Here is a 15,429-nt window from a genome sequence, read left to right on the forward strand (position 1 = left end):
AGATCGTGAATACAGGTGTTCTTTGGTGGTTGGGTTTCAATTAACCACACATCTCATGAATGGTCGAACTGAGAATGTACAAGACTACACTTCATTTACACTCATACATATCATCCTCATTCATCCTCTGAAGAATTATCTAAACGGTAGTTACCGGAAAAAGGAAAAAGAAAGAAAGAAAAGACGACGATGGGTAACTGATACTGTAACTGCAGTGTCATTAGAACCGGATGCAGCCTATACAGAACGAATCAATTTTATAAAAATACCGTAACTTCGTTCCTATCGATAATATGAACAGGATGTTAATAATTAAGGGTGTATTCTGTATAAGCGACATCCGGTATTGATAAACGAAAGCCTAATGTAGCTATATTTATGTGATTGAATTTAGGTGTTTCTAAGAAAACGTTTACTTTACATAAATTATCCTGGCTATAGGCTGTGTTTCAAGTAAGCCTCGTACCCTTATTTTTTCTCTCCAATTTCAAGAAAAAAAGTGCGGGGGATACTCGAATAAATACCGTAATTACCGTATAAAATTTCCTTTTTACAACAAACTATTTTGTTATGCAAATTAAAACATACATTATATTCTTAAAAATGATGCTGCAAAATAAAACTTCAGTTTTCATTTATATATAGAAAAGAAATTAAACAAAAAAAATCAACAACAAAATCTAAATTTAAAAAAACAACATAAAATCAAAATAATAAAAATATTAAAAAACATAAATTCAAATTCATGAATACTCTTAAAAAAAATAAAATAAAAATCACCAAAAAAAAGCATACATATATATTTATGGATATCTTATTTATTTGGGATATTAATTCTTAATATTAAGAAATGATATAATATATTGAGTTTTATTAAAGACTCGAGAATTGTAAGATGCACTTTAATTTTAGTCTTGCATCAAGACTTTATCTGATTTGTTCGATTCAAATCAAATTCATTTTTTAATAGTTCTTATTATTACTTTTTTTTTAAACAAAATTAAAAATCAAAAACAAGATCTAAAATTAAAAAAAAACAATAGAATGTAAACAAAAACTTAGAACATTAAATCGATTTTTTACATTACATTTTCTTCTACCACTTATTTTCACGTTATAAATATCAAATTATGCCTGATACTTTTACAAGAAACAAGATCATCAAACCCACTCGGGGACAAAAAAACATTGATAAAATTCCTTTCCATAGGTATTTCACAATTTATGATATTGTGGGAATAACATGAACATTAATAATATTCACAATAATAGTTAATATAAATTCATTCTTGAAATTTCAATTTCAGATTTCGATATCAAATATTAAGAAAATTAAAAAAAGGGAGTGAGAATGGTTTTCGCGTTGATGATATTTTTGAAAATCTGCATTCCAATGGTAAATTTTCCTCCTCTTATTTTATTTTTTGAAATTGTAATTTTAATTATTATTATAATTAATATGATTGTTGTTAGTATGATATGTATTTTTACAATTCAAACGAAGTTTCATTTGTGACATCAAAGATCTCTTTTAGGTTAGGCTATGTATCTTTTTGTTATAATGTTTTTCTGTTTTCTGAAGTTTATTTTTTGGTCTCATACATATATATTCCAATTCGAATTTTGTCAGTAAAAATAAGATAAACCATAAATTTGATTGATAATAATAAAATACTTAAAAAATATAACATCATTTAAGAAAATATTCACAATTAAAAAAAAATAATAACGCGGGGATATAGATTTACGGTAATGTAAATCGAAAAATATCGATGAAAAACTAATTTTACCTTTATTTTCATTGTCTGCAAACGTTGTACGCACTGAGTTCTACTATTTCAGTAGCACTGTACGATACTGTCACAAATCGATTTGAATATATCGATTACAAAACAAGATAACGATAGTTTTTGTCATTAGCACTGTTGAATTTACCGGCACTGTGAGAACACGTCATTGTTGTGTATGAATAGACCATAAAATTTTCCGGTTCTGTTAAATAATAGTACCTGTTTCCTTTCCTACGATAATCAACCCGAACATAAAATACTTCGTTAGTGTGACCTATGAATTACACTAGTTACATAATTCATAAGTCACCCATTTGATTGACCTCTATCATAGGTACATGCTAAGATAGAGGCTATAAAATACAATGTACGGTGTAGTCTAACTTTGTCACACTATTTTTTTTTTCTAGTAATTAATCAAGGGTTATGATTAATCGCAAATAACCATAAAAATGTATTAATTTTTTAATTGTTTATAATTCGAATTTTAAAGAAAATATCTCTCCATTAAAAAAGTAAGGTGCGTTGGTTTGTGTATGCTCACATTTTTATTTTAGCTGCTATTGGCGAAGAATGGACCACGTGGTGCGCCGGCCGGCTGTGCGCAGCTAACTCTCTTCTGCTCCGTGGCGCGAGTGGTAGCGTCTTGGCCTTTCATCCGGAGGTCCCGGATTCAAAACCCGGTCAGGCTTGGCATTTTCATGCTATATTCATATCATCCCCTGAAGCAATACGTAACGGTGGTCCCGGAAGTTAAAAGAAAAAAAATTCTTCTGCTCCCTTTTGAATGAAGCGTTTCATTGTTAAAAAAATCGCAACTCAAGATGCGGCTAAATTTGATAGGCTAGAAGTAGTCGTTTGTCAAAGAATTTACAAATTATATTTAAATTCTACAGCTAGATTACTTTTATTTAAATTTTATATTTGTGTTTTTATTTATTCATAAATTTTATTTGTGTTATTTATATTTATTATTAAATTTAAATCAAAGATTAACAATTCGTATTAATATTTAAATGATTTGTTGATATAATTATTATTCAAACTTATTAATAAAAGAAAGAGATTATTAAGTTAATATTTAGCAGTAAAAAAGTCTTTATATAACGAATTATTTAAAAGTATGTTTCAACGGACTGTGGAAAAAAAATTAAGATAGCACAGGAAGCGGGATAGAATCGGTTGCGCGCAGGCATCCCGCGCACACGTAGTATGCTCTGCGCCAATAGCAGCAGAATAAGAAGCAGCAGTGGCCCGTTAATTAACACAACCTGAAACGAACACATACAAGACGAAACGAAAAAGACAGCGTTCAGAAGCCATTTTCGCGGCGGACTTTAGGCCCACCTTTTTTTCTAGTCTAAAGATAATTTATTTGTTGTCTATTATTGAAACCTGAAATTGTAGTAATATTTTATCATATTTTAGATATTCTATTAATATCTTTTTTAATTTATTTTTATTTTGTGGCGAAATATAAACATGAAATAGTCATTTTAATTCACCATGATAAAATTGCAAATATATCTATAATTTTATTTATTTTTTTAAGTCTGTTTATATTAATATTTTTACAGCTCAACTTCTACACATCCAACAACAAAACTAATGAGAAAAATTAAATTTGAAAAAAATAAAATTTTCAAGACATATTGAATGATTTAATCCCGAGTATAATTAGAAAGCTGAATATTACTTAGGATATCACATAAAGGTTTTTACAATTGAACTTTTTGAGAGAAAATATATTTAGAAAAGTATATATAGTATAAATTTTAATAGTCTATATAACATTATTTTTAATATAAATTACGAAATAAATAAAATTTCAAAAATATTCATGAAAATATTGCCCATCTATATGAGATTTAATAAGTGGAACCAGTAAATTAATTTGAAATTAAAAATTTGAAAAATATCAAACTTACTGAAAAAAGGTAATTGTGAAATAAATTAAAAAAGAAAAAAAATTATTCATTTTAATTCTAGTTATCTATATTTCATTTTTACTGATAACAAATTAATCAAAAGGAGATTTTTAAAATTTATGTTAATGATTCAGTCCAGTTAGTTGACAGAAAACTTCAATATCTGAATTGATTTTTCCCCGTAGTTGAAATTCCATATATTCAAATTAATCTATATATAATTGTTGAATCTTATGATTTATTAAACTTCTCTTTTGTACACACTTAGGTTTTCCCTATTAATCTTAAGCTAATAAGTATTACAAGAATTTTCCCGCGAGAAAGTTGAACGTTACCTTTAATACTGATAGACATGTCTTAAATTTAAAGGTGACATGAATGACTTTATTTTCGTTCGTCTTGATTCTTCACTTAGGTAATGCATTTAAAGGATGCACATACGAAATCAAGTCAAATATCTTATCAAATTAATCTTACAAATACAAATTAAAAATCTTATAAATTTTATAAGGTGTTTTTAATTTTTTTACTTTTAAAGGATCTGATTCTTCTTTAATGAGAACTTATTTTGAGAGAAAATTCAAGTGATATATATATATATTAATTAATATTAGCTTAAATATTCTCTTAATTTAACTTTTTTTAATCGCAACAATTACAAGTGCAATTTTATTCAGTACCTATGATAATTTTTTTCTTTCCTGTAATACATAAAAACCCCAAAAAATTGAACTGAATTATTTACTAAATGCATTGAAAATTACATAGTCGAAGGCCTTTATATATTTAAAATATATAATCATTCAGTGCAAAAAAATAAAATAATCTATAAATAAAAATTGAATCCATAAAGTTTAATATGCATGTTAAAAGTAAAGTTATTAAGTACAAATTAATATAACTTACTTATTATTCTGTTCGGGGTCTTTATAAAGTGTAAGCCGTGGCTCTGGGTATACTCCTTGTGCTTTACAAGTTACGTTTACCGCTTCTGTCTCTGTTTTTGCAAGTACTACATCCATTCGCTGTTCTGGAGCTGAAAGAAAATATCAAAATGGAAAAGTTAATGATTTTTACTAATTAATACAGAAAAAAACATAACTTCCTGCATTTTTACTGTATCTTATAATTAATTTTTAAAAAAAAGATTTATAATTCATCTGATTATTTCTGAAGAATGTTTAGAAATTAACATATTTTAAAAATCTATTTTGTGTCTTTGAATTTGTGCGCTAGGAATGACGTATTATTTACCTTTTATTTATCAAAAGTCCAAAATCTGTTATTAAAAAAAATAACAATAAACCAATTTAATAGTTATACAATCCTCATCAGTAATAGAATACGAATTTTTTAAACAATTGGTAATTACAACATAAGAATTTTTTGTAAAGTTTGTTTGTTGGGTTTACGGTTGCTTGATTGTTAAACAAACTTTTAATGATGAATGATGATCTGTAATTGAAATCTGGATGTAAGTACATAATTATTTACCAGTAGCAATACTGGGTAGTCACGTACTATCAGCAGCTCTTATTCATAGAAGCTATACACTCGTCGATTGCACACTCTTACAAAAAATTTACAAGACAAATTGATATACATTTTAGAATAAAATGTTTAATATCAATGGTCAACATGATTTTTTTCTCACGAGTACCAATAGGTTTAATTAATGCAGTTTTTGTATCCCATTTTCAATTATCTATTCGGAATTTTTCCAACATCCACAGTTTTTTGTTAATTAAATTTTTTTAAGTATTTTAAAACGTTTTTCCGTCCATTTAGCCATTGTCAAGTAAAAGCTCCTACAGCATTATAAATATGATGGAAACAAATAAGATAACTCAGAGGGTAGCTTTGCTACTGTTGTGCAGGTTAAGACGTGTGCAGACATTACAAATGTGATCTAGTGCAGCACACATTCATCAGAACGATGCCGGTTGTGAGATAGTAGTGAACCAGAAAACAAGTCATTGTGAGTGCTTTGTGTGTCTGAATTATTGTGGATTACATATTTACAACTTTATTTCTTTTAATTAGTCGTTTGGTACAAAATGCCTACAGTTTATTTAAATCATCCTAACAGTTTTTTTTTTATGTATGGTGAAGTGACGCTCAAGTCCCAAAGGCGAAACCTTATTCCGTCAGTAAAAAAGTATTTGGGGTAAAGTCAGGGACCAAACGAAGGCTTCAGTCCACATATTTTTTACTTATCTTGTTCTTATCTTGCTTATCTTGTTCTCACTGCATGGAAAAATGGTACACGCCTCATGCCATTTGCTATCCCTATAATTTGAAGTAACCCATAGATCACTCATCTGACTGTTATTTCTGCTTAACAAACATTAAAGGGATTACGTCAAAATCAAAACGTACAGTGGTGTACCCTAACTTGCAATCTGCAATAACACCAATTCCACACTTCGAATTGACCATACCATAGCCTCCAAAACATGTGACATTAGATGAAGAGAGCTCATAGTCTGATGAAAGTATGAAAGAAAAACTAACAGATTCTGGTGATACAACATTTGAACCAAGCAGTTCATCTGATCCCCATTTACTGACTCATACGAGATTTTCAAATCTCATACGAGGTTTAAAGTTATCCAAAAAATAGTCTGAAATGCTTGCTTCCCGGCTAAATGGATGGAATCTTTTTCAAAATAATACACAGATATGTACTTACCGTAATCGTCATTCTGAATTTATAAACTATTTTTCTGAAGAAAATGGCTTAATGTTTTGTAATGACATTTCTTCTCTTATGAAGACACTTTGTAATGGACAAGTGCTTTTGCATAACGGTAAGAAATTCCCATCAGTACCTGTGACTCACTCTGCTAGTGTGAAAGAAACATATGAAAAATTTAAATCTGTGTTGTGCTTCAATATGCAGTGTATGAATGGAATATTTGTGGTGATTTAAAGGTAGTTGCACTTATTCTTGGTCTGCAGTTTGGTTACACAAAGTATTGTTGTTTTTTTGTGTGAATAGGATTGTAAGATCAGAAATAACCATTTCATTAGGAAAGAATGACCCAAACGCGAATCACTCAATCCTGAACAGAAAAATGTGAAACGTGACCCATTGTGTAATCCTGAAAATGTATATCTACCTCCTTTACATATCAAAATAGGATTAATGAAGAATTTCGTCAAGGCCATGAAGAATTTCGTCCTGTTTCATAAGTTTCCTAAAATTAGTGATGCAAAAATTAAAGAAGAAATATTTGTGGATCCACAAATACAATCGCTAATGCAGGATGAAAAGTTTGAGGAACTATTTAATACATTGGAGAAAGCAACTTGGCAAGCATTCAAAAATGTTACTCAGAGTATTTTGGGAATCCGAAAGGCGGAAAATTACCGTGATATTGTCAACGATCTTATAAAAATTTGGGTTTTAATATATTCTTAAAAGTACATTTTCTGTATTCGCACCTAGATTTCTTCCCAGAAAACCTTGGCGTAGTGGCCGATGAGTATGGTGAACACTTGCATCAGAAGATTTCAGCTATGGAAAAGAGGTATCAAAGCAAATGGAATCCTAATATGATGGCCGATTATTGTTGAACCATCTAGGGATGCTTCACAGGTGAAATATAGCAGAAAATTGTAATTTCTTATTTTGTAGGTGACTCAAATATTTGAAAATTATGTAGTTAAGAATGCAGAAAGTATTAAAGTTTGAAATTATAAATGCCTGTCTCTCGGAAACCTTGTCTGATGGAGAAAATCCGATGTTATATTTCAATTCAGGAGAAAAAATACTATCAGAATCACATAATTTTCCTCCTGAGACAAAAAAAAGTTATTTTTTGCTTCCCAGTGTAATTTGTATTACTGTTCAAGAACGAAATTCCTTGTTTAAGGTTTTATAAAATTTTTTTGCCTAAAATCTTTTCAAATTCTGTTCTTTAAATTTTATAAGAATTTTCAGTTGTAATAAAATAAATTTATTCTTAATAAGTCTTAATGAAAAGCTTATTTCATTAAATTGTTTTATAATTGATAGATAAATTGTTTTATACTTGATGAAAATCGATTATAACAAAAAGAAAATTCAAATAAAACATGTTTTCCGATTTTCACAAAATTTATATAAAAAGTTATAGCTGTTTCGGTACACAGTACCTTCCTCAAACGTTACTGTTTGGATTCCATGGATGTTGTTGGGTATCCCGTTAATAACATCTGAGGAAGATAATATACCGAAACTGTGGTCATTTTTTTAATAAATTTATGAAAATCAAAATACATTTTTATCTCTTTTTTTTTATCATTATAATTTTTATTATTTTTTACTGAATATACAATTTTGTCACAAGATAAGCTAATCAAGAGTTTATAAACGTTTTATTAATTGAAGGGCTGGAGGAACTAAAGAAGACTGAGTCAGCTTTCAGCATCACTGCACCAATGGCCTTGGATAGTATGGAGTCTCGAGTTTCTTTAATATATTGAACTTTTTCAGTTGCCACTAAAATTAGAAAGAATTTGGTTAGATATATTATGAAAAAAAAATAGTTAATTTAAAGAGGTCAAAGCATCTACGGAATGAAAATTTGGTAAAAAAAAAGACGCGTTATATAATCTAACCTGAAAGAAATTAAATTTTCTTTTAAAGAACAGGCATAATTTCAAATTCAAACGTCACATGATATTTAGCTTTTGGAGGAGTAATTGCTCTCCAGTTCAATTGAGCAATACTTTCACCCCTGACGCGGACACGGTATGGTACCTGGCGTTATATCTAGATCATCTGTTGACCTAGAAGAATCACATCAGAGAGAAAAGGAGACAACTGATGAATTCTAAACTTGTACGAACGTTTGACCCCTTGGTAGTCGGTCTCATTTCTCCTGAAAAAAACATTTTCGTTGTGTAAGAACTTCTGTAACCAGTATGGAGGTATAGTGATCAAGTATGAGGAACTACTTGTAATAGTAAAGTTGAAATCATTCTTTCAAAACAAGGTGTTCGTCAGGAGCTCCATGGTTTGCTTGGAACGATGGGGTGCTCGGGTATCTCGGGGTGCCACGTGATCTAGAGGAGATACGTAGGACAAGTAAGGACTACATATGAAAGCAGGACAAATATTTTAATCATCTGGCGCTGAATCTATCAAATACTTTGTGAGGAAGTAAGACGCTTGAAGAGGTTACATGTATTGGGTGTTGCCGATTACTGTACTGTATCGGGATTATTCATGAATAAGATAATTTTTTTCAATAAAACTAGAAAATTTAACCTATATTGGTTAAACATAGCAATTTACACGATTTATATCTCAGCAATATTATTTTTTTCTCGAAATATTTTATGATATTCATTTTAGATCAGGATGTAGTTAATAAAAATGGTATCAGGACAAATACTATACTAGTTTCCCCTTTAAAACATATTTTTTATTTACATGCTAAGGGTAAACTTTAACAAAAACTTTTAGCCGGTAAAAATAAAGGAAATAAAGTTTTATATAACTAAAACCAAATAATTTTTGCGATTTCAAATGGAGTTTCCTTTCCCAATTTTTCGGAGACAGCATTTTAGGATTTGTACGGTTTAGATGAATTTTAATATAAGACTCCTGCGTGAAATAATTTAAGGAAATAAACTGAAATAGTTTTCATGTGATATAAATATATATTATTGTGAATGAGGGTGCCCTTTCAAGTAATAAGTAAGATGTAATACTCTGAGGAAATATTTTTAGTTATGCTTATACGATATAAGTAGAAGATGAGGCATTGAATGTCTTTATAATTTAAAAAAATTGTGATGTTTTCAACACATGATTTCCTTCCCCTTATATGCATACTAAATTACATTTTTTCTTTTTTTTTTAATGAAAATTATATAAATTTTTATTTCATTAAATACTTCTGATATGTTTCATCAGGATATGATAGGTTCTTCTTAAGTTAATTTAGAAATATATATCAAAATACGAATTAATTTATATTCAGACTGCATTAAATAATATGTTTTACGTAAAATTTAAACAATTTGTTCACCGGATATATTGTGACAATACAGACATATTATATCAGGTGTACATTTTGCTTAGTTATTATTTTATTTTTTCAATCAAAAGACCAAGCACTTTTATTTATCTATAACAATGTTATTATATTGCATGCATAAATACTAAAAATAAAAAACACCGCTTAAACAATAAATAACACTTAGCAGTTTACAAACAATGACTGAGGTAACAAAAAAAATATACTACTCTGGCGGGGTATAAAATTAAAGTGTTGAAAGCTGTCAGCAAAGCGTCCCCACTACACCTCATAAACTGTACACTCCAATAGACGCATGCAGCCAACGATGCACGCCGTATACCACCAGCGGTAGTTTACTACCATTTTGAATACATTATATAAGGATTGAGCCTGAACTGACATTTTTTTCCTCGTTTTCACTTAGAATTTTTTCTCACTATTTTAAACACAAGTTAAAAAATGATACAATACTTTTTATAAATATTTTTAATAAAAAGAAAAGTAAATTTATGAAGGATAAAATTGACAGACATAAACAATAGGAATAGATGTATTCTTAATAGATCTGGTCTACTGTGCCATCTAAAGAAACCCTTCTCAACTGTAGAGATATCGGAGGAATTTAAAAGAATAAGGAATTAAAAAAAAAGTCTGGGTTTGAACTTAATCAGTGAGTGTTATCTATGTTACCAACCTCGGCAGTACTCTACATAACCCACCTTTTCAAATGCGATTCTACGCACAACGTGCTTCCCATCATAGTGAAAATTATCCCAAATAACCACAGTTTTGAAACCAGGTTAGTGGTTTGCTTGGCATTTCTCCCGCCACCACCCCATTCGGTCGCCCTAAAGAACAAGACCGAATGTCTGTGTCACAAACAGCAACTAAGCCTCGAACAGTTTAGCGACCAGTGTCCTAAGTAGCTTCTAGAGCTTACCTAACAGCGTGAGCGAACTAAGCGCGTTGCCATACACCACCGGCTTACGTGTCCCAACCGCTCACTTGTCATATATTTGCTAAAATGTGTAGACGCACCCCGTAAACTATTAAAAATATATATAACATCCATAAATTAAAATTTATTTCGTCTAGACAGCAATTCGCTGCCACGCCTAGGTCGCTAAATGCCAGCAAGTAACTCTCCACCATATTAAAGCTGAAACCAGGTAAGCCTGTTCAAGACGTATGCTATACAGTCAAGTTTAATACCTATCCTTTCCGTAGTCTTCAAGAGTCTCTTTCTTTTGAGACTACGGCCGATTCTGATAAGCATTGACTTTATTCCAGATCATCAGTTTGGCTTTACGAGCGGCCACTCAACCATTGAACAAACTCATAATATTTTTTTGTTTTATTTACGGATATATGGAAAGAAAGAAATGTTGTTCGGTAACTTTCTTAGATGTGAAACAGGCCTGTGACGAAGTCTGGCTATCTGGTCTTCTATAATCAGGAGTTATATCTAAATTTAACGGTACTTTGTCAGGAGTCCCACAAGATTCAGCTTTGAGTCCAGTTTTACATCTGATTTACACCACAGATCTTCCCATTCCGAACTACGTGATAGCTATGTCATCTGCGAACTCATGGTTTGCGGATACTAAGGTAAGCGTAATCCATGTGGTTACCTAAGCAGCCGCGTAGTTATCTAAGCGGTTGACGATGACACAACTTTGGCCTCGGGTAATCTACAATCGGCATTGGACCTTATCAACGTATGACTAAGTAGATGGAAAGTAAATGTGATTCCGACTAAGTCACATAATATAACGTTTACAATGAAGTGAGGTAATTTTCCTCTCTTAATTTAATTCTTTTACCTCAGTTGTTTGTTGAACTCTAATATTCCCTGTTATAATTTGTTATTTTTAATTATAAACTTTTGAGTATTTTTGTATGTTTGTTATTACGGTTGTGTGGGTAAATATTCATTATGTATTGTAGAGAATTAATGTAAACTATTGATGTCGTTATTTCACGAGGAGAATCTCTGAGTATTCTTCATTCATGCTATTATTCATCAATCCGTTTATTTATAGTTTCAACGTATGTATGTAGGAACTGATTGTTAATAAAGTACAGAAGAAAAAAGATAAATAAATAAATGAAAAAATAAAGAATAAAAAAAACTAGTTATACCATTATACGAATACGCTGTACATTTTTATTATATGTTTGTACTTAAAAGTCCAACTATTTTATTTTATTTGTAACTTTCCTACAATATACTAGAAGAATTTCAGTAGTAAATTCAGGATAAACCAGTTTAGGAGTGTATATATATATATATACTATATATGTATGTCTATATATGTGTGTGTGTGTATGTGTACAAATACACACACACACACACACACACACACACACACACACACACACACACACACACACACACACACACACACACACACACACACACACACACACACACACACACACACACACACACACACACACACACACACACACACACATGTGAAGAATGATGAGAGGGTTTCACTCCTTCCTCTTCTCCTCACTCGATCTTTCTAAATGCAGTGAACAAACCACTGCATGCAAATGAGAACATTTTTTTCCCTAAGTTCTACTAATATTTTCTTATGTTATAACGTTTTTAGATTCACGATAATGTGAAGTATTACGCTTTGTTAGTTGTCAAAGGTGGGAAGAAATAGCTCTGGTTTAGATATATTTTCTTTTAAGTTTTATCATAAATTATTGATAACCCAATATTAATTACAGGCATTGAAATATAATTGTAAAATAATTATATTTAAGTGAAAATAAAAAAAAGTAATTATAATTGTGTATTATCACTATTATTTCAATTAAAATAATTTTACATTAATTAAAAACCGTTTTAGTACTTTTTACAATTAGAATGATTGTTCAAACCCCTTTTTTTTTAAAAAATATTTAAGGTGTTTATATGTTTAAAATAGAATAAAAAAAATAGTAATCGCTAAATGAGGACAGGTGAATTTTTTCAAGCGAATATTACAAAGGATTGTTTTATATAGGTTTAGGTGTTTTGTACGATAAAGAAAATTAAAGAACAAATATACAAAAAAGAAAAAAATACACAGAATAAAAAAGTACCTCTAACCGTTATTTATTTAAGACCATTTTGTTTGTCTAGAGGTTTTGCCTAAGGGTGTATAGTATACAGAATTCGCACACATATTGAAATGAAAGGTGTGGTAATTGAAAGGAAGTAGAGTTGTATTTTACATAGTTAGGTATGTTAGAATGTTCGTTTAAGGTTTAAAATAGGGTTGGTGAAGACTGTAGTTATAGAAGGTTTATAGAGATGAGAGAAAAATTGAATATATATATACATATATGAAGGGTGGTGAGAACGTATCACTCCTCCCACTCGTTTACATCAGCTTCTACTTGGCCCTTCTATAGGCAATGGTTTGTTAAGTGCGACGTATATGAGAAAAGTGAGCGATCTAAAGTCATATACAATAATATCTACCGGTCGCTTTCCCGGCCCGTAGTTTTCTCTTCTCATGTTCCGCTACATACGTATACTCGTATGCACGTGTACATATATATATATATATATATATTTGTTTAAGGGTTTACCGCAAAACTTAACTGCCTGTCTAACTACCTGGGATGGTTTTAATTAATTATACAAATTAGTAGAAACCATGCAAACGAACACGTTGGATATATATATATTTTCATGTGTAACACCAACGGCAGATTTAATTAAATTTTTAGTGTTATGTTATTTTATAATATAGAAACTTCTCTAACTTAACTCTTGACTCGACTAGACTTTAAACTCAAAATATTAATATTATAAATTGTTTGTATGTTTGTTTGCATTACTTAAACGTTTAAAAAATTCTTTCAGCGTTTATTTTAAAAGATTTATTAAACGTATAAACAAGGTGTATAATAAGAAAGTCCTCTTACAAGATTTAAAAGCCACAAAAAAGTACACAACTTTAATTTAACCGCAAAAATACCCATATATAATTAGAATGTATAAATAAGTTCTTTTTCTTTAAAATCAAAAACTCATTAAAATTAAGTTTTTAAATTGAAATAATCGTTTTAATTGAACTTAAAATCAACTTTTCTATGGTATGAAAAGTATAATTATTATTATCTTCTAACATTTTCTTTTTTTCATTTAATAACATAGAATTTTCTTTTAAATTTCCACTTTAATTATAATTTATTTATTAATTATTTTTTTATAATTTTAATTAATTACAGGAAAAACTGTAGCTGCATATATATATCTTTTATTTCCATAGTAAAAATGTGTAAAATATGTAAGAAATTATTTTCCGCTTTTGATTCTTTATAAGTTATTTATAATAATTTAAAACATTCATTAAACTTTATAAATTTAATATTTATATAATAATTTCGAGCAATTATTTTATTACAATTAAGTGAGTTTCAATTATTTATTATTATTATTATTACCACCTTTTCTCTTTTTACTTATTACTGTATGAGATATAAATTATGTAAATAGATTATTTTACCTTATAGTGTTATAATTTATCTTATCCTCATTAATTTTGTTTAAATGGTTGCCTATTCCTTCTGAATGAATTACTTTTTAATTTAACATGTGTAATTATTTTAGGTAAAATGATTTTTTATTTCATAATCATTTTTATTTGTTAAAAAATATGTTTTATATTATTTATTTAATATTAAAATATAATGTCTTTCATTTTAATCTTTATTTCAATTAGTTTTGTTTTTAGGCATTTTAAATTATCTTATTTTAAATCTATATTTGTTAATGTGTTGAAATTTATCACTAAGTAATTTTTCAAGTATTAATCTAGCTTTTTTTTTTGGAAGTTGAATAAATCATTTCTGCTGTAATAAACTAACTTAAATTAACTACCTAACCATGAATTCTGATAAAGTGCTTCGTTATAAAAATTATGTTATTTCATTATTAGTTTTTTAATTAATTTTTTTAAATATTACGGCATGTTGATTTTTCATAATAGAGTTCAAGAATATATTTCTTTATTGAAAATTGAAGTTTGTGTTAAATATTTATAGTGGAATTGTTTTTGTATTAAAAAATATCGCCAACGCAATATGTAAATATAATTTCAAATATTGGAAAATGTTTTTAGTAATTACGTGTGGGCTGTTGCTCTCAAAAGTTATCGCCAATCGGATAAAATAAATTAAAAGAAACTCTGAATCAGACTATTATTATCTTGCAAAACCTTTTGCAATAAATCAATAAGTTTCTCTATTAAAACACACCGGGTTGGTCTAGTGGTGAACGCGTCTTCCCAAATCAGCTGATTTGGAAGTCGTGAGTTCCAGCGTTCAAGTCCTAGTAAAGCCAGATATTTTTGAATACTAGATCGTGGATTCCGGTGTTCTTTGGTGGTTGGGTTTCAATTAACCACACATCTCAGGAATAGTCGAACTGAGAATGTACAAGACTACACTTCATTTACACTCATACATATCATCCTCATTCATCCTCTGAAGTATTATCTGAAAGGTAATTACCGAAGGCTAAACAGGAAAAATAAAAAAAAATAAAAAGTTTCCCTATTCAAAGTCGGGTTTACATTATATAGGACTGATATTTGATCGCTTTCAGCCATAAAATAAATCTGTATGAATCGGGGAATATTTTCAAATTCAGGGATTAAACTTCAAATAAAGTTATAAACTTTGTCT

The 15,429-nt window shown here is 29.2% G+C and overlaps 1 protein-coding gene across 2 annotated transcripts in view; it reads right to left on the reverse strand.

Moving 5' to 3' along the window:
- The window catches only part of LOC142328097 (uncharacterized), a 338,993-nt gene that overhangs the window by 64,528 nt on the left and 259,036 nt on the right, over positions 1 to 15,429 (reverse strand). For both annotated transcript variants that reach the window (XM_075371594.1, XM_075371595.1), the window contains exon 3: positions 4,625 to 4,754. In XM_075371594.1, coding sequence (XP_075227709.1) covers positions 4,625 to 4,754 — 130 coding nt within the window. The remainder of the gene's footprint in view (positions 1 to 4,624; positions 4,755 to 15,429) is intronic.

Source organism: Lycorma delicatula, chromosome 7 (assembly GCF_047948215.1).
Source record: "Lycorma delicatula isolate Av1 chromosome 7, ASM4794821v1, whole genome shotgun sequence".
NCBI lineage: Eukaryota > Metazoa > Arthropoda > Insecta > Hemiptera > Fulgoridae > Lycorma > Lycorma delicatula.